Source organism: Delphinus delphis, chromosome 6, assembly GCF_949987515.2.
Source record: "Delphinus delphis chromosome 6, mDelDel1.2, whole genome shotgun sequence".
Lineage (NCBI taxonomy): Eukaryota > Metazoa > Chordata > Mammalia > Artiodactyla > Delphinidae > Delphinus > Delphinus delphis.
The window spans coordinates 6,135,579-6,154,834 of NC_082688.1; the positions used below are offsets into that span (position 1 = coordinate 6,135,579).

At 49.8% G+C, this 19,256-nt stretch overlaps 1 protein-coding gene and 1 pseudogene across 1 annotated transcript in view; both read right to left on the reverse strand.

Moving 5' to 3' along the window:
* Positions 1–19,256, reverse strand: part of GPR107 (G protein-coupled receptor 107) — a 99,844-nt gene that overhangs the window by 21,503 nt on the left and 59,085 nt on the right. The window contains exon 18 of the mRNA XM_060013972.1: positions 7,896–7,969. Within this exon, the coding sequence (XP_059869955.1) occupies positions 7,896–7,969 (74 nt within the window). The remainder of the gene's footprint in view (positions 1–7,895; positions 7,970–19,256) is intronic.
* Positions 2,613–7,319, reverse strand: LOC138414100 (uncharacterized; annotated as a pseudogene).

The window sequence follows — 19,256 nt, forward strand, 5'->3', positions numbered from 1 at the left end:
TGAGTTGGGGGTACTGGAGGGGAAAGAGGCAGACCAGAGAAGTTCGCCCTGTAAGTGGGGGGCGGGGGCTGCAGCTTGGCCTGGGGAGATTTGTTTTTTTTAATGGGAAGAAAACTTGGCCAAGCAGTACTGCTGATGCGAAGGGGCCAGTTAAAATGGAAAGTGTGGGAGGAAGCAGGGGCAGCAGTCATGCGCTCAACCCTCCCCCACGCACCCCCCCTCATTGCTCTCCCATCACGCGGTGGAAACCAGGCTCGCATCATTTTGCGCTGTGGTCCTGCAAACACTAGTGCGTTGAGGAGTGCAGCCCTCGGTGAGGCTTGCAGCCTAGAGCCCGGGCCCTGAATGAGACGCGTGCTGAGTGCATAAACAACACTTAAGCTCGGTTGGTTCTGCAGATGTTTCCATGAGCAGATTCCTTGTTTTTTTGTTTTTTTGTTTTTTTTCCTGCGGTACGCGGGCCTCTCACTGTCGTGGCCTCTCCCACTGCAGAGCACAGGCTCCGGACGCGCAGGCTCAGCGGCCGTGGCTCACGGGCCCAGCCGCTCCGCAGCATGTGGGATCTTCCCGGACCGGGGCACGAACCCGTGTGCCCTGCATCGGCAGGCGGACTCTCAACCACTGCGCCACCAGGGAAGCCCAGATTCCTTGTTTTTTATGAAAGTCAGCAACCCTGGCAAACTGGGAAGGAGCAGTGCAGGGTGCAGCTCCTGCAAGGCGCACACTGACCCCCTAAAATCCAGCCCCCAAACCGCTGAGGCAGCTTCTCCCCACGTGGTGGGGCCAGGCCAGCTCTAGGGCTAGATGGATGCTCGGAAACGCCTGTTGTGCACGCAGCTCGGGCGCAGGTCTGCGGGAAGAAAGTCCAGCACTTTCTCACCCCACTTACCAGCCTCACTGTCGAGTAGCCTGAGGGACCGCGCAGCTCTCAACCTGCCGACCTGACAGATCCCTGGGGAAGGGCAGGGCGCCCGAAGGCGGCTGCCACAGGGAAGGAGCCCACGTGGGCGTCGGGAGGACTCCACAGGGTCCCAAGGGCCGTCGGCCGCTCTCAGCAGGTAGATCTGGGTCAGCTGTCTGCTGCCCACTTGGTCTGCTCTTCCGGCTCATTAGAGAAACCAGAAGGCGAGTGAGCCGTGGTCGGACCCACTGGCACAGGCCTTCCTGACCCTGAGCGGCACTGGAGGTGCAGGGTCCTCGGCCCGCGAAGTTCACAGGTTGTCAGCCCGGATGGCTGCATTTCTAACGGGGGAGGAGGAAGCCAAGGCTGATGGAGGGGAGCAGCTCAGCTGGCCCGCTGGCACCCCTCACCGGATTACCACTGCAACCCTGCCAGGCAGGCCCGGAGTCAGGACGCCGTCTCGCTGCTGTGTGACCAGCAGGAGTCTGCACGGGTGGGTGCTCGACGCACCCCCTGAATGACTGGGGCAAGTCGCAAGAAGGGAGCTGGGTTACACCAGCGGTTCTCAAGGTGTGACCTGGGACCAGCCGAGGTGGCATCACCTGGGAGCTTGTTAGCAATGCAACGTCTCAGGCCCTGCAAGAGACCTATTGAATCAGAAGCCCTGGGCCCTCCGGGGACTCTGATGCTTGCTCCAGTTTGTGAAGTACTGGATTAGACGGTCCCCAGGTCCTTCCCACACCTTTCCTCAGCTGTCCCCTTCCTGGGTGGCCTCAGCATCTCTCACCCTTGAGAGTCTCACCCGATTCCTGGGCTCTACTCTTGGAATGCCCTGTCCCCGCTCCTGAGGCTTCTCTCCATGGACACCCTGGGTAACCCAAGGCCTCTGCAGAGTCAGGAAGGAGCTGCGGGTGAGGCATGGCCGGTAACTGGAAAGCCCAGGGGAAACGACATGGACTCTGAGGCCCTTCATTCCGAGCTTCTGGGATGCTGTGAACTGAGGATCATTCTAACGTTACTGTGAACACAGCAACAGTACCCGATAGAGCTCCAGGCCAGGCCCCTAACTTAATCCTCATCACCACACCAAGGCTGGAGTCAGGAGACCTGGGTTCTCACCTCAGCTCTGATACCTACTGGCTGGGGGAGGGGGGGGCACAACCCTCTCTACGCCCCCATTTTTTGCAGCTTTAAAGCCAGGGCTTTGGATGGACAAATCACAGACAGTCTCCTGAGTGGAAGAAGCCATACAAGGAAGTGTGATTCCACTCACGTGAAGTTCTAGAATAAACTAACCTACAGTGTAGAAATCAGAGCAGCGGCTGTGGTAGTTCTGGACAGGGGGTGGTTTTGACTGAGAAGGGGCACAGGGGACTTTATGGGGTGATGGAAATGTTCCATCTCACTTATTGCAGAGGCTTCAGAACTGTATATACACTTGTCAAAACTCATCCAACTATACGCTTAAAGGGTAAATTCTACTGTATGTGAGTTACACCTCAATTTAAAACATTCCTAGTAAAATAAGGGGTTTGGGATTGGAGGACTTCCAAAAATGCTTTGAGTCTGAAATCTTGGATTTCTCTGATTCTGATGTGGGAACACCAGCAGGGTTATCTGATGACCAACATCGTAAGAGGGTGAACCCGAGCCTGTCACAGGGTAGGCTTTACCCCAAGTCTCTGCCGTCATCTCCCCTCAAATGGCAGCAGTGCCCAGGCCCTGACTCAGAGAGCAACCCCTGTCCCCAGTGGAGGCAGGACACCAGTCAACTACAACTGATCTTCAGTTTGTTCCAAAACAAAGCCTCTGGAGTTGAAGTCACGTCTGAGTTTCAATGGCAGCTGAGACACAGGGAGCTTCTCTAGTAGGTGTCACTCTTGCCAGTGGGAGCGAGTGGGAGGCAATTAACTAATTTAATGAACAAAAATCACAAAGGAAAGAATTATAAGGGGGGAGGGGGGCGGAGAGACAGCAGGCAGCAGTTGGCAACGCCCTCGGATTACAAACATACGTTCCTGTCACAGAATCTTTATTTTACATGTTTGCATCACAGCAGGAGAACCCGTCCCCTACATCACCCGGATCGGAACCTCCACCCGGCAGATGTTCATATAAACACTCTTCAGTGACCATCAGTGTTTAAAAAAAAAGTACTGAAAACTCCTGCTGCATCCCAATCTAACCTGGAAAGCAAAGAATATTTACAGACATTTTCTCCCCCAAATGAAACTTATTTCTGGATTGGATGTGTCTGAGTTCTTCTGAGGTCACATGACTAGGCAAATCCAATTTACCATCCGCAAAGGCTGCTTAAGGCATCAAGAAGCCCCCTTGTGTGGACAGGATTTTTGGACCCTTTTGTAATAAGTGTCTTAAACACTAAGAAGGCTGACTGCCTGGCCCCCTGACTGGTTTGGCTGCCCACCCCGAAGTCTCAAACCCCGCCCCAAGATAAGCTTGCTGTCTGGGGGCGAGCTATCTCTTCTGTCTCACCTTGACCTTTACTGACTTTATCCGCACTCCTTCCCAAACGGCCCACCTGCAGACTTCCTGCCAGTAGGTCCCAAAGGTCCTTGACACAACACAACCAAATCCTTGCTCCTGCACCTCCCCGCCCCGCCCCACCGAGTGCTTTCTGCACACAGTCTCTCGGAGGATGTGCGTGTCCATGTCCTAGCAACGAGCCACTGAAAAACATTATATTTCAAGCATAAGCCGTGCAGAGAGGGCAGATGCATCGCCAGGCGACAGAAGGGCCCTGGGGGGAATGTCCGGCTTGCCAATCAGTAACTACATTCCAGGTCATAGTGACAAGTATTAGCATCAACTCAGGTGGAGCTCTTGTACGACCTCCTGCCAGAAACACCCTAGAGAAAACTGGAGTAAAGGGCAGATCTTCTAGAACGTCTGGTATGGTTTTTGATACACCAAGAGGTATCAAGTTAAAGTCTAACTTAACTTCTTCCGTGGGGAATTCTGAAGAGAAAAGAAAGCAGCAGGCCACAGGCGTCCTGGGCTCAGCGTGTTGGGAATCTGCTGAAGGTCAGGCGTGGGTCAGGGAAGCGAGGGTGAGGTGTGGAGTGCAGAGCAGGAGGAGGAGGGGGCGAGGACTCGTGTCCTCTGAACGAGCTGCTCGGCAGCAGGAAGCACCAACAGTCCCACTGCTCTACGGGGTGTACAGAGCAGGGCCAATAACCCACCAGACTGTCTCGGTCCTAGAAGCCTCCCTCGAAGGAAATGCTCCAGGATGGCAGAGATGGCCAGAGCCACTCACAATTAAAACTGGCATCTTTGACACTGTTCCTTGGTCGGTACAGACTAAAATAAGACATACATCTCCGTGCAGGGGCAGAAGATCATATACGGTCCAAAGCAGTAATATGTGCTCTTGGGATAAAATTCTTAGCTTGGAAAATACATCCTTCACACAGCTGCTGGGAGAAAATGCTGCAATGCACCACAGGCTTCAGCCCGTATTCCCAGACTGAGCCCATGTGGAACTGATGGGCGAGGGCCAAGGCAAGGAAAGAGAAGGAGATGGGGGGGGAGGGGGAAGGAGGGGGGGAGGAGGGGGAGGAAGGGGGGAAGAGGGAGGGGGGAGGAGAGCATCCTGTGGCGAGATCACAATGAGGGAGTGGACGCCTGGCCGAGGCAGCCCCGTGGAGTGCACTTATGAAGAGACTGGTGCCGCCTTGGCTGGCTGGACATGTCCAGGGGAAAAAAAAACTGGAAATTTTACTGTAAAGTGGTTTCTTGAAAGAAAACTGAACAGACTCAGGCTATGATCTGAGAAACCATCTTTTACACCAGAGCAAGCTTCTCTTTACAAGAGGAGCCAGCAGGAGTATTCAGCGGAGGCACTGCTGCTAAAAAGTTAAAGTATTGCGGGACCAAGAAACAGGCTGATGGAGTCTTTGGCCACTGTTAAGAGCCAGGATTAAGAGATCAGCGATTGTTCTTGTGGTCCGAGAAGTAATTTTCTAGCAAAACACACACACTCTATCAAAGGAAAACAGATCCTTTACTTGCTAAAGTTTCACAGCCAGCGGCACCTCCAGTCCACGGCCGGATTCTCAGAGGAAGTACGTATATTTCGCGTAGGCAGAAACGGGGAGCAGCACAAAGCGAACCTATAAATACCACCGATCCTTTCTGCCCAATCCCTGAAATACTGAGAGGGCTTAACCATTCAAACACTGCATCACCGTGAGCCCAAGGGGACTGTGAAAATCAGGCTGCAGGAAGCGGGCTGTCAGCTGGGGAAGCACCTTGGCTTTAGCCCCCAATCAGTCATCTTTACGCAAGAGTAGAGCTGAATGCTGCTTACTGCCATCAAGTCATAGAGAAAGAGAACAGGATGAAGAGCTTAAATAATTTTGGAAAAACTTGAACCACCACCTATTTTCCCAATCTTGGGCTGGGGGTTTGATTTCTCTTGATCAGCGGCCTGCCTTTAAACCTTCTGCCAGTTAAAATACAGGACGTGGGCAGACGACCCGTTTGCTAGGAAGCCTGCGGCCTGCCTTTATTTCTAATCCACTAACTTATCTCATCTGTACCTTCCGGTTCCAGAAGGGTCAGCACTGTAAAACTGCAGCCCCTCAGCCATTCTGCGAGCCTAGAGGTGCCGCGTGGGATTTGAAGACCACCCGGTACCACAGAGAAGCCCAGCCCTCTGGCTCATGCCCTCCTGTGACCGCTGGGGCCCGGGGACCTCAGAGCAGGAAGGCTGAGCAGGGGCCGGTGCCAGCCCACATGCACACCCTCATCTTCATTTACTCGCTTCCCCGCTTCCAGCACATGAAGTGAGGACACCTCCGTGGAGACCCTTTCGTGTGTGTGTGTGTGTGTGTGTGTGTGTGTGTGTGTGTGTGTGTGTGTGTGTGTGTGTGTGTGTGTGTGTGTGTGTGTGTTTCCTCAAACCTTTGGTTCTTGCCAAGAGGTCTACGGCCTAGTCGAGAACATCTGCTTGCAGGACAAACAGCAAACACGTCCCTCGGAGGGAAGCACCAAAGGAAGTTTTGGCCACAGTATGCGACACATCTCTTAATCACTGGGATGGTGTTCACGTCAGGAAAACAAAGTCTGAAAAATACTCCCGTCCTCCCTGCCACTTCCTTCTCCTGTCACACAGCTCCCAGATTACTTAAAAGACAAAAAAAGGCCCTTAGATGAATACTTGGGGCCTATTTCCTCGCTCCTGAAGATGGGAAGACACACGAACCCTTCCCTAAAATATCTGCGGAGAGGTGGGCAGCAGCAGCCTTGGAAGACGCTGGTCTTCCTCCTCACTCAGCCAGGACCGAGCCCCTGTGGAGGTGGCACTGGGCAGAGCACAGAGGGCTCATCGAAGCACATAGAAAGGACACTTGCTTCCTCACTGGTCATTTAGGAAGTGACAATGGTACAGGAGAGGGAAAATAATTGTTTTCTGAGTAAAGACACTTCAGGTTCCCAAACCGGGCATACTGAGCGGCACCCCTAAATCTTGTGGCTTCTGATCGACCCTTCCAAGCCAGAGGTAAGAGAATAACCACCGGCCACCGTCACCATCCAGCACCCAGGAGGCAGGCCAGGAGGTCGGGGGGGGGGGGGCTCGGGCTCCTGACGCGCGTGGGCACTGGGAGCTACCCCGCCCGGCTGGGACCCCACGCTCCAGGGAGCTTGCCTGATGCAGTGTTTCAGTCCCCATCTCAGGCTCCGGCAGCCAAAGCCTTAGTAGGAAATGAGCGGAAAGCCCTGCTATGCCCTCCGTCACAGGGAACCTTCTGAGCTTGTCCCAATACTCGGATGACTTGGCTACGAGCTGCAGTACTGCTCACCTCAGGCAATCTATCCGTGTTCCTCTCCAAGCTCTGAAAGTTTGGAAGGGAACCTCACTGAGCTTCTGTGAAAGATCTCATCATCCCCACACCCCAGAGTAAACCTGCTAATCACCCTCACCTTCTTCGCATACTTACTCTTGGAATACAGGGACAAGGTCTGCTGCATTCCTCCCTTTAGAAGTCCTACCTGGCTACAGGGAAAGCTTTGTCATGATGACGACGTGCCTTAAGGATCTGCTTCGACATGATCCTTTCTGCCCCCAGCTGCTCCTTAAGGACAAGTCCTTCCCATTTCCCCGTATTCTGATCACACAAAATAGATGCAGCTGCGAGAAGAGAGGGAAGAGAGGGCCGCCAGAGACGGTGCTGCTCTGCGTCGTCGGGGGGACCAGACGTTCAGGGAAATCCTACAGGAGGCGGCTTTTCGAGCTTAAAAACACACTTCCGTCCATCCATTAGGTAACACAGAACACACTTCAGTCAAGAGAACCATTTGCCACCACCAGGGCCTTGACTCTGACACCGTAGCCCTCGGACGACTGTCGCTCCTGGTCACTTTCAGAATCCGGGATGAAGGTCTGGGGCGACATTCAGGGTCTGAAATCCTGGGGCACTCTCTTAATACTAAATTGGGTTTTGACTTTGCTTTCTAAAATAACCTGATCTCACTCGTTTTTTGTCCCCAAGACGCAGTGATGCTCACCTCTCCCTTCTTTGTGAGCCCCCGTGCCCCACTCGACATCTGCTCGTTTCCTAAAGCCCCTTCCCGTGCCCTGAACGGCTGCAGACACACCACCACCTACCATGCCCCATCCACCAACACTCCGCTGCTACACACTGGGTCACACTGCACCTACCTGAAGAGTTCCCAATTTAAAATATAGAGATTAAAAACAAGGTCATCCTTTTACCCTCCTCCTCTCACACCCCCTACCCAGCACTCCCACCTGAAGGAGAATTCTAGCTGCCTATCACCAGCCACAGATCCGGCTCCAGAAAAGAGTGAAAAGTTAGGCTTCCGTGGCAACTGCTCCCAGCCACGTGCTCTGCGGTGTCACCGTCGGGAGGGCCGACCTCTCTCGCCGACCAACAGGACTACGAATAAACCGTTTCCTTTGACAGTGCCGCCTCGGAGCTCCTCCATCACGCGCTGCCTTCCCACTCACCCTGCGGCTCCACCGAGCCGTTGGTCACCTTCTTGACTTTCTTCATATTCTCCATCACCCCTGACGTGGTCACTCTGAATGAGGGAAAAAACGAGGAAAACCTCAGTCTTAAAGTAAAAGGCCATCTTCACCACAGCACAGTAGCAGCCAGGGGTAAAGGGTGTTGGCTCTGGAATCAGACACACGTGGGTTCAAATCCTGACCCGCCCTTTACTAGCTGTGTAAGCTTGCCCAAGTCACGTGACCTCCCTGTGCTGCAGGAGAAACACAGTCCCCACTTTCCAGAACTGTCGTGAGGGAGAAACGAGATTCTCTGTCCTGCCCAGTCACTACATACCAGCTGTTATCACAACCAGCATTCATCTCTTTCTTTTTGTCACAAATTTTTATGTTACGTATATACACTAGTCACAATTATGACACCAGTATCTGTATCATAATTAACATTCTGAAAAAAAGCTAATCAGCTGTAGATGTTTACACTAACCAGCCACAGTGGATCATTTCTGAGTCCTGGGACAGAACCACAGGTTTAGAGGAACTTTCTGGGCCCAAAGATTCTTTGACCATTAGAGACAGAGAGTGACTCACGACATCTCCTGAGAAGGTGGGGGTCTATGAGAAGACAGCCTCTTGCCTCACAAAATGTGAGCTAGACAGATTCTAAGGATCTGGGTATCCATGACACAACTGAGCGGCTCCGTAGCAGGAAACACCAAGCCGATACTGAACTCCACCTGCTAGGCGGAGCACAGGGGATTTTCAGGGCAGCAAAACGACTCTGTATGATTCTATTATATAATGGTGGGCACACATCTGTCCAAACCCACACAGTGTACAGCACCAGGAGTGAGCCTACCTTAAACTACGGGCTCTGGATGATAATACGTCCATACAGGCTCATCAGTTGTAAGGAACGTACTACTGTGGACAGGGGATGCTGATAATGGAGGCAGCTATGCGTGTGTGGGGCGGGGGCATATGCGAAGTATCTGTACCCTCTGTTCAATTTTGTTCAATGTTATGAACCTAAAACTGTTCTACAAAATAAAGTGTTAGAAACAAACACCCCTGGCCCAGCATCTCCCTAAGGACTCTAGGAAGCAAGGAGGCACCTATGTTCCTCCCTCGCGGACCAACAGGAATTTCCTAATCAGTAAAATAAATTCAATCAATCATTCCAACAGACTCTCTCCAAGGACCGTACCTATCCCCCGCACCAATTCCCAAATCCTGCTACTTACAAATGGCGACTCAGTGGCCCTACATGTGACATCTAGACTTTGTCCAGCTGGACCTAACAGTAGATAAATTATTTTATTTGAGTAAGGAAAGAAAATTTCTTCTCCCTTCTTTCCTGCCACCAGCTGCTGCTGTGACCAAGCCCCAAAGCCATCCAGTCCTCCCCAGAGTTGGGGCTTTTCTCAAACAAGAGTCCTCTGGACTCATGCATTATCTGTACTTCTGGTAAAGCCAGGACAAAGTATGCTGCAGGTAGGTGGTTCTTGTGGGAACTGAGGGATCCCTGCAGAGGCTGTGGCTGAGTATAAACGCAGCCCCCAGACAAAGGGAACACCAACTGAGAGAACCTAGCATCACTTCCTGCCAGCCGGTGCCCGTCTCGGGCCTGACCTCACCGGGAAGCGCTCACACTTCTCCCAGGAGAAATCCATGCACCCAGGGCAGCTTCTAAAGGGACCTTCTCCAGACTAGGACACGGGCACCACAAGCCTTTCCAGCCCCAGCAGAGCAACCCCTATGCGCCTCCAAACCTGTTGATGTAAGGGAAGAAGTACAACCTCGAGTCTTCCAGAAACACTCCTGGCAACAGCCGGCGGATCGTGTGGCTACTGCCCCAGGTTGAAAAGGACAAGGAGGCGGCCAACCCGCGCGGACGCGGAGGGCAGAGCACAGGCGCCGCGACCCAAGGGCGGCTCGGAGAGCGGGCCTGGGAAAACCTCTGCTCCCTTTCCTTCCCTAAGGAAACACTCCTTGCCAGATGGTGGCCCAACTGAGAAAACAACATTCACTCTGTCAGGCCGGGCCTGGGGCAAGGACAGAGAGCTGGAACTGGTGCTCCCAGGGAGCCCACTGCCCAGCAGAAGGGACGGTCTTCCAGACGGACACGCAGAGCCACTTCACACAGACAGGATGGGGGTGCCAGGGTGCAGGTGTGACGACGGCTTGGGGTGAGAAGAGTCACCTCCTGTGTTGAAAGACAGGAGCAGCAGCGAGATGGAGGAGAGGGGGGAGGGCAGGGGAGTTTCTGAAAAGAAATCTAACAAGAAAAGGCTTGGAGGAAACACAAGAAAGCTCCCCGACAGTCAGGGAGTGCTAAGAAGCTGCTGGTGAAGGCACGTGGCAGGAGAGTCGAGGATGGGCACGTGGGGGGCTGTGGATGGCCTTCCGTGCCGTGTCACCGGGGTGGGCGTGACACTTATACCTGGGTTCTCGGGCCTGGCTCCAGCAGGATCCAGGGGAGTCAAAAAAGCACAGAGACACCTGAACCCCCAACATTCAGAATCTAGTCTCCGGGGAGGAGCCAGGGTATCTTCTTAAAAAACAGTCTACAGGTGATTCGGGTAGCTGAGGAGAATGGACGGGAAGGGAAGAAGATGGGAGGTGAGGACATCGGCCACGCGAGGGCAGGGCACCAGGATAAAGTGGGGAGAGGGCGGGAGACACGACGTTAAGCCCCCAAGAAGCGGTCACTCACCCCACACAGGCCGAGGGAGAGGGAGGCATTTAGGCCAAGACCCATATTCTGCTGACAGCGACTGGGTGGATGCCGAAGCCCACAGGGTATCCAGGGGAGAGGCAAGCTTGGGGTGACAGGTGGACAGAGGGGCCCGAAGCTCAGGACAGGCAAGGGGGCTGGAGACTGCGGAGCAGTGAGTGAGCGGAGTGGAGGCGCCCCGGCTGCGGGGTGAGGGGTGCGTGGGCACAGAAGGGCGGCACGGGCGGAGCCAGCGATGATGGGATGTGGTGTGAGGCTGGACGGGCGCTGTGCCCTGGCTCCCCAGTGAAGCCTCTGGGAAGTGAGAGGGGTGCCAGCTGGAGGAGACGGAGGAGGAGACCGTGGTCAGACTGACGCCCAGGAGCCTCCCGGGCAGGAGGCGGCGCTTTGGCAACTTCACAGCTCCACGCACACCCCCCTGCACGCCCTGGTTTCAGTACAAACACTGAATGGGGACAAAGAGCCGCAGAGCCGTCCTCGGAGCAGCGCCCCGCTCTACACACAACCTGCGCAGAGGCCCTCCGTGTGGCGCAGAAAGACACCGGACAAAGCTCAGGTCGAGCACCGAGCAGCGGTGACGTTCAGTCTAAACTCAAACCCCAGGGATGCGAATGCAGGCGCAGCCCCTGGAGCCGCCCAGGCGGGGAGAGCCCGGTCCCCAGAGGGCAAGGCCTGCCCTTCCTGCCTCTGCCCATCCCAGCCCTGCCTGACCTCTCGCCCTCTGCTGAGATGCCTTTCTGTGGCTCCAGACACACACCTCTATCGCAGCGCCGTCTACACTCTGTCATGCTGGTCCCGCAGGAGACTGGGGGATTTGGCACCGGCTGCTGTCCGGAACCACCTGTAGGGCTGACAGAGCGCTCATACCAGCGCGAGTAGACTCGGTGCCCGGGCCAAGCCAGCCTATCTGGCTGCCAAGTCCCACGCTGCTTCCAGCAGAAGCTGTCCTGCCCTCAGGGCCTGCTCAACTTTTCTGAGCCGAGGTGGCCACTCTTGACTTCAAGAGGACACTGGCCCAAGGGTCAGCAGCTCCTGAGCCGGTCTGAGGCAAGGCGCCACAGTGCTAAGCCGACAGAGGGGCTCCCAGGGGGATGGGTCCAGGGGAGCGTGGAGGATAGAGAAGACAGTGGAGCAGAGAGGTGCCCAGAGGAGGGGGGTTCCAGCGGAGACGGGGGGAGCGGACGGACCCAGCTGCCTCCCGCTCTCCTTCTACCCCTATGTGGTGACCTCTCTTTTCCTTGTAGAGGCCTGAGTCTCGTGTTTGCAACCAACAGGGCCCTAATGAATACGGGGAAAGACGAGAAAGGGGGCTTCAGGTCCCCACTGCTCCTTCTGCCACACGAGACTGCCGTCAACTGTGGCCGAAGTGGCACACGGATGCATCTGTTTCTGTAACCAAACTAAATCTAAATGCTAACCATCTCTGGACTTGAAATGTGGAGAGGCTTGGTTAAGAGACAATTCTATTAGTCTCCAAGCTCTGTTTCTACATTTGCTGGTTACCCACTTGCACGAGTGCAGGAAGTAGTAAAAGGTTACCGGCACTCGGGAAGGGGAGCTCCAGAGACACAGCTTCTGGAACCCAAACCAGATCTCTTCTCACTCCCGCTTCTCAAGATGGCAGAAATAATTCAGACCATCAAGGATACGCATAGCACGTGCGGTGGCTAAAAGTCTGATAACTGAAATTACATCCAATACTTAACTTGCTGATTTTGTTATGATAAATTCTGTTACCAAAATCAGTAAGCCACTTTGAGCTTGAGTCCAAAGAGAGATGTCAAAAGGAACAGAAAGAGAAAAAGATGGAAAGTCAGCATTACTTCCGAAGGCGCCCTCATTCCCCCAGGCCCAGGGGGCGCAGCTGCCCGGACTGCATGCAGGCCTAGGCTGGAGGCGGGGAGGACGCACTACCCTGGGCCAGACTCACTTCCCAAGGCACCGCCCTCCCGCAGCTCAGCTTCAGACAGAGGAGGTAAGAAGAGGTGAATGAGAAGCTACCCAGAACCTCAGTCAGCAAGGTCACTGCGCGGCCCAGGTCAGAGTTCTGGTGCAGAGGGCATATTAGGAAGGGTGTGAATTCGTCTTAGGTGTGCGAGGCATAAACATTATTACTGATACTTTGCACAAAGAGGTGCTTAATGTCCTGGGTGGGGATCAGACCTAGTGCCCTCCTTCAGGAAACACCCTCCAGTGTGCATGACAGAGCACTCAAGACCTTCTAGAAAATACAGGCAAGGCTGTGCTGGTCTCTGGTTTGGGTTATTTCTGGAGGATTTAAGAAGGGCCCTCCAGGAACAGAACTTCCGAGCAGAAGAGGGAGATGACAGTCCGGGCTCGGCGGTCCCAGAAGCTGCTGAGCCTTGACCCTCACCTGCGGCTGAAGCCTCCCCCTCAGGCCTCTTCTGCTGTCACATCTTATAACTTCACAGAACTTTCCCAACAGTCGAGTTCTCAGCTAAAGAGAAACCCCAGTACAACTGCCTTGCTGACTGAAAGGCACCTGGCCTCAGCTGGCTCCTCAACTTGTCTTTCACAGGCTCATCGGGGCTGGTGCTCCCGGGAAACACCACCACCACTCCTGTAAGCAAACCTTCATTTGGGCCGACTCCCTCTCTAGGCTGGTACATGTGCAGCCCTCCCGTCACGGAAGAGACGCTCACTTCACCATTACGGGAGGGCCCACACTCAGCCAACCCCGGAGAACAGAGCACAGAGCGCTCTTCCCCGGTAACAGGAGAAGAAGCTGAGGCAACCCAAGGGTCAACCTTGGCTCAAACTGCCCACCCTCCCCAAATCTTGCCAGAAGAAAGAAACACACTCCCCCTAGTCTCCAGCGGACTGCTGGTCTGTCTTCTTCCCTTTTCCTCCCCTGATTTTAACACACACACAGGCCCTCTTGCGTTTTCGTTACCACTACCACCAAATACTGTCAGAGAGAAATAAAAACCAAAACAAATTTTTAAAATTTTGCCAATGAGACAAACATACCTTAACAAAGCATCTGCGCTTCTAGATGCAATGGCTGATGGAAAGGATGTGGGGAACAGGAATGCCTGCCTTGCTGGGGAGAACGTCAACTGACCACACTTCAGTCAAGCGGAAGATGCTAGGACCCAGCCATTCAGCTTCTCGCTATGACCCCAGAGCAACCCTGCTTCAAACGGTTACAGAATGCTGAGCTACAGGGCTCCCCGCAGGGGAAAGGAAAAATACACCACGTCTCAGGTTACTTCCCAAAGCTGCTGCTTACCAGATGGACTCTATTTTTTAATTTTTTTACCAACAGCTTAAGTATTTTAATTGTTTCCAACTAAGCTTGTTCATTATAAATATATAATAAAAATGTACAAAGAATAACGTTGCACTTTTTGGTTAGAGTTAAGTCAAAGGCATTCATCAATAAGGAATCTTCGGATGTGAATATTCCAGAAATTTCTCTAAGCCATCTGATGAGGAAATTGTCTCTGAATATTACCTTACTTTGGAAGGTATTGGCGGACATTTAAGTTGAACTCAGACTTCTTCAAAATAAACCTTAATTTAAAAAAACTATTCTGGCCTGAGCGTCTGGCTTCCAATCTGCCTGAATCTCAGTGCTGCCTGAGATCCTTCCCTTCGGGACACTGATAGTTCTAGGAAAACCCTCAACTACCAGGAGCCACTAAAAATAAAATAGGCCACTTGGATGATCACAAAGGTTTGAGAGACAACCAAGAGTCAGGGCAGGGTTGAAGGAGGAGGCTCATCTCCTCCATGAGGCCCCTCATTCAAGATTGGGAGAGGGGGCTGTTTATCTAATGCATAGACACCAACACAGAGTCGAGCAAAATGAAGAAATCGAAGACTATGTTCCAAACAAAAGAAAAGACAGAACCTCAGAAAAAGCCCCTAATGAAATGGAGAATTGACTAGAAAGCTTTTCTGAAAACTAAAATGACTAGTTTAAACAACTTGTATATGAACGTGAAGCATGAAAACAAATTTACACAAATGAGAGCCCTAACGGAAGGAATGGCTACCTTGATTTAAGGCGGCCTGGGAGCATGTCTTAAAAAGCAGTTATGCAAGATGATTAAGTTCCATATATATGCTGTAAAACACTGTGGCTATAATTAGCAACACTGTATTATACACTTAAACATTTATTAAGAGGCCACGTGGCTGACAGGGTCTTGGTGCTCCAGCTGGGTGTCAGGCCTGTGCCTCTGAGGTGGGAGAGCCGAGTTCAAGACATTGGTCCACCAGAGACCTCCTGGCTCCATGTAATATCAAACAGGAAAAGCTCTCCCAGAGATCTCCATCTCAATGCTAAGACCCAGCTCCACTCAACGACCAGCAAGCTACAGTGCTGGACACCCTATGCCAAACAACTAGCAAGACAGGAACACAACCCCACCCATTAGCAGAGAGGCTGCCTAAAATCATAATAAGGTCAGACACCCCAAAACACACCACTGGACGCAGACCTGCACACCAGAAAGACAAGATCCAGCCTCATCCACCAGAACACAGGCACCAGTCCCCTCTACCATGAAGCCTACACAAACCCCTGAACCAACCCCTTAGCCATTGGGAGGAGACACCAAAAACAACAGGAACTATGAACCTGCAGCCTGCGAAAAAGAGACCCCAAACACAGTAAGTTAAGGAAAATGAGAAGACAGAGAAACACACAGCAGATGAAGGAGCAAGGCAAAAACCCACCAGACCTAACAAATGAACAAGAAGTAGGCAGTCTACCTGAAAAAGAATTCAGAGTAATGATAGTAAAGATGATCCAAAATCTTGGAAACAGAATGGAGAAAATACAAGAAACGTTTAACAATGACCTAGAAGAACTAAAGAGCAAACAAACAATGATGAACAACACAATAAATGAAATTAAAAATTCTCTAGAAGGAATCAATAGCAGAATAACTGAGACAGAAGAACGGATAAGTGACCTGGAAGATAAAATAGTGGAAATAACTACCGCAGAGTAGAATAAAGAAAAAGGAATGAAGAGAATTGAGAACAATCTCAGAGACCTCTGGGACAACACTAAACGCACCAACATTCGAATTACAGGGGTTGCAGAAGAAGAGAAAAAAAAAGGGACTGAGAAAATATTTGAAGAGATTATAGTTGAAAACTTCCCTAATATGGGAAAGGAAATGGTCAATCAAGTCCAGGAAGCACAGAGAGTCCCATACAGGATAAATCCAAGGAGAAACAGGCCAAGACACATTTTAATCACACTATCAAAAATTAAATACAAAGAAAAAATATTAAAAGCAGCAAGGGAAAAACAACAAATAATATACAAGGGAATCCCCATAAGGTTAACAGCTGATCTTTCAGCAGAAACTCTGCAAGCCAGAAGGGAGTGGCAGGACATATCTAAAGTGATGAAAGGGAAAAACCTACAACCAATATTACTCTACCAAGCAAGGATCTCATTCAGATTCAATAGAGAAATTAAAACCTATACAGACAAGCAAAAGCTAAGAGAATTCAGCACCACCAAACAAGCTTTACAATGAATGCTAAAGGAACTTCTCTAGGCAGGAAACACAAGAGAAGGAAAAGACCTACAATAACAAACCCAAAACAATTAAGAAAATGGTAATAGGAACATACATATCGATAACTACCTGAAATGTAAATGGATTAATTGCTCCAACCAAAAGACACAGACTGGCTGAATGGAGACAAAAACAAGACCCGTATATGTGCTGTCTACAAGAGACCCACTTCAGACCTAGGGACACATACAGACTGAAAGTGAGGAGATGGAAAAAGATAATCCATGCAAATGGAAATCAAAAGAAAGCTGGAGTAGCAATTCTTATATCAGACAGAATAGACTTTAAAATAGACTATGGGCTTCCTGGTGGCGCAGTGGTTGAGAGTCTGCCTGCTGATGCAGGGGACACAGGTTTGTGCCCTGGTCCAGGAAGATCCCACATGCCGCGGAGTGGCTGGGCCCGTGAGCCATGGCCGCTGAGCCTGCGCATCCAGAGCCTGTGCTCCGCAACGGGAGAGGCCACAACATTGAGAGGTCCGTGTACCGCAAAAAAATAAAAATAAAATAAAGACTATTACAAGAGACAAAGAAGGACACTACATAATGATCAAGGGATCAAACCAAGAAGAAGATGTAACAACTGTAAATATTTATGCACCTAACAATGGAGCACCGCAACACATAAGGCAAATGCTAACAGCCATAAAAGGGGAAATTGACAGTAACACAATAGTAGGGGACTTTAACACCCCACTTTCACCAAGGGACAGATTATCCAAAATGAAAATAAGGAAACACAAGCTTTAAAAGATACATTAAACAAGATAGACTTAATTGATATTTATAGGACATTCCAACGAAAAACAACAGAATACACTTTCTTCCCAAGTGCTCATGGGACACTCTCCAGGACAGATCATATCTTGGGTCACAAATCAAGCCTTGGTAAATTTAAGAAAACTGAAATCTTATCAAGCAGCTTTTCCAACCACACTGCTATGAGACAAGATATCAATTACAGGAAAAGATCTGTAAAAATCAGAAACACATGGAGGTTAAATAACCAAGAGATCACTGAAGAAATCAAAGAGGAAATGAAAAAATACCTAGAAACAAATGACAATGAAAACACGACAACCCAAAACCTATGGGATGCAGCAAAAGCAGTTCTAAGAGGGAAGTTAGCAATACAATCCTACCTCAAGAAACAAGAAACATCTCAAATACACAACCAAACCTTACACCTAAAGCAATTACAGAAAGAAGAACCAAAAAACCCCAAAGTAAGCAGAAGGAGAGAAATCATAAAGATCAGATCAGAAATAAATGAAAAAGAAATGAAGGAAACAATAGCAAAGATCAATAAAACTAAAAGCTGGTTCTTTGAGAAGATAAACAAAATTGATAAACCATTAGCCAGACTCATCAAGAAAAAAAGAGAGAAGACTCAAATCAAAAGAAATAGAAATGAAAAAGAAGTAACAACTGACACTGCAGAAATACAAATGATCATGAGAGATTACTGCAAGCAACTATATGTCAATAAAATGGACAACCTGGAAGAAATGGACAAATTCTTAGAAATGCACAACCTTCCGAGACTGAACCAGGAAGAAATAGAAAATATAAAGAGACCTATCACTAGCAATGAAATTGGGACTGTCATTAAAAATCTTCCAACAAACAAAAGTCCAGGACCAGAAGGCTTCACAGGCGAATTCTATCAAACATTTAGACAAGAGCTAACACCTATCCTTCTCAAACTCTTCCAAAATATAGCAGAGGGAGGAACACTCCCAAACTCATTCTATGAGGCCACCATCACCCTGACACCAAAACCAGACAAAGATGTCACAAAGAAAGAAAACTACAGGCCAATATCACTGATGAACATAGATGCAGAAATACTCAACAAAATACTAGGAAACAGAATCCAACAGCACATTAAAAGGATCATACACTCGATCCTCATGATCAAGTGGGGTTTATCCCAGGAATGCAGGGATTCTTCAATATAGGCAAATCAACGTGATACACTATATTAACAAACTGAAGGAGAAAAACCATATGATCATCTCAATAGATGCAGAGAAAGCTTTCAACAAAATTCAACCCCATTTATGATAAAAACCCTCCAGAGAGCAGGCATAGAGGGAACTTACCTCAACATAATAAAGGCCGTATATGACAAACCCACAGCCAACATTGGTCTCAATGGTGAAAAACTGAAACCATTTCCACTAAGATCAGGAACAAGACAAGGTTGTCCACTCTCACCACTATTACTCAACATAGTTTTGGAAGTTTTAGTCACAGCAATCAGAAAATAAAAAGAAGTAAAAGGAATCCCAATCGGAAAAGAAGTAAAACTGTCACTGTTTGTAGATGACATGATACTATACATAGAGCATCCTAAAGATGCTACCAGAAAACTACTAGAGCTAATCAATGAATTTGGTAAAGTAGCAGGATACAAAATTAATGCACAGAAAATCTCTTGCATTCCTATCCACTAATGATGAAAAATCTGAAAGAGAAATTAAGAAAACACTCCCATTTACCACTGCAACAAAAAGAATAAAATACCTAGGAATAAGCCTACCTAAGGAGACAAAAGACCTGTATGCAGAAAACTGTAATACACCGATGAAAGAAATTAAATTGGGAGATTGGGATTGATATATATACACTAATATGTATAAAATGGATAACTAATAAGAACCTGCTGTATAAAAAAATAAATAAAATTCAAAAAAAACACCATATGTAAAAAAAAAAAAGAAATGAAAGATTATACAAACAGATGGAGAGATATACCATGTTCTTGGACCGGAAGAATCTACATTGTGAAAATGACTATATTACCCAAAGCAATCTACAGATTCAATGCAATTCCTATCAAACTACCAACGGCATTTTTCACAGAAATAGAACAAAAAGTTTCACAATTTGTATGGAAACACAAAAGAGCCCAAAGAGCCAAAGCAATCTTGAGAAAGAAAAACGGAGCAGGAGGAATCAGGCTCCCTGACTTCAGACTATACTACAAAGCTACAGTAATCAAGACAGTATGGTACTGGCACAAAAACAGAAACATAGATCAATCAAACAGGAT